Raw genomic sequence first — 638 nt, 5'->3', positions numbered from 1 at the left:
GCGCGGAGCTGCTGCCGAGACTGGAGCTGGCGGCGCAGTTCCGAGACTCGCTCCTCTTTCTGGAGGAAGGAAGACAGGTGGGAGCCGGGAGTCAGGGGGTGGCAGAGGAAAATAGATAGAGGATAGAGGGTGGGTGGACAAAAGAAATTAAAATGAGAAACTGAGAAGAAAAGCCCAAAGGCCAAACTGGGGCACCACTGAGGACAAAACCAGGCAGGAGAGAATGGGGAGGGGAGGGCAGCGCAGCTTCCAATCAGATCCCCTCGCCCAGTCTGAGCGCCTGTCACTGCGCGGCCCCGTGGGCCGTCCACCCCCTTTAGAGGAGGCTGTGCCGAGGGCTCCGGCCCGGCAGAGCCCCTGCCCAGCAGAGCCCTTCCTCCCCTGGGTCTCAGGGCAGGGAGTCCTCTCGCTGGGCCCCGCCTCCCCGCCTCCCGCACTCCTGGGCCTCACACCTCGGCGATGATCTTCTCCAGCTCCCGGTTCTCCTTCTCCAGCAGCCGGGACTTCTCCTCCTCGTGGTTGTTGGTCGAGGACCCCGTCTTCATGGTGTCCTGAGCCTCCGACTGCCATTCCCCTCGGGTGATCAGCCTGCGCATCTGGGGGCGGGTGTGGGGCGCGGGAGGGCCAAACAAAGGCAG

The 638-nt window shown here is 64.3% G+C and overlaps 1 protein-coding gene across 1 annotated transcript in view; it reads right to left on the bottom strand.

The window, feature by feature from the left end:
• GABBR1 (gamma-aminobutyric acid (GABA) B receptor, 1) overlaps nt 1–638 on the bottom strand; it is a gene marked incomplete at its 5' end in the record, with an annotated part of 25,568 nt that overhangs the window by 1,077 nt on the left and 23,853 nt on the right. The window contains 2 exons of the mRNA XM_014535820.1: nt 3–59; nt 453–596. Of these exons, the coding sequence (XP_014391306.1) occupies nt 3–59; nt 453–596 (201 nt within the window). The remainder of the gene's footprint in view (nt 1–2; nt 60–452; nt 597–638) is intronic.

This window comes from Myotis brandtii, unplaced genomic scaffold (assembly GCF_000412655.1).
Source record: "Myotis brandtii unplaced genomic scaffold, ASM41265v1 scaffold1510, whole genome shotgun sequence".
In the NCBI taxonomy this organism is placed as follows: Eukaryota; Metazoa; Chordata; class Mammalia; order Chiroptera; family Vespertilionidae; genus Myotis; species Myotis brandtii.
Note: the sequence above shows the minus strand (reverse complement) of the source record. Positions and strands in the feature narration are given on the sequence as shown.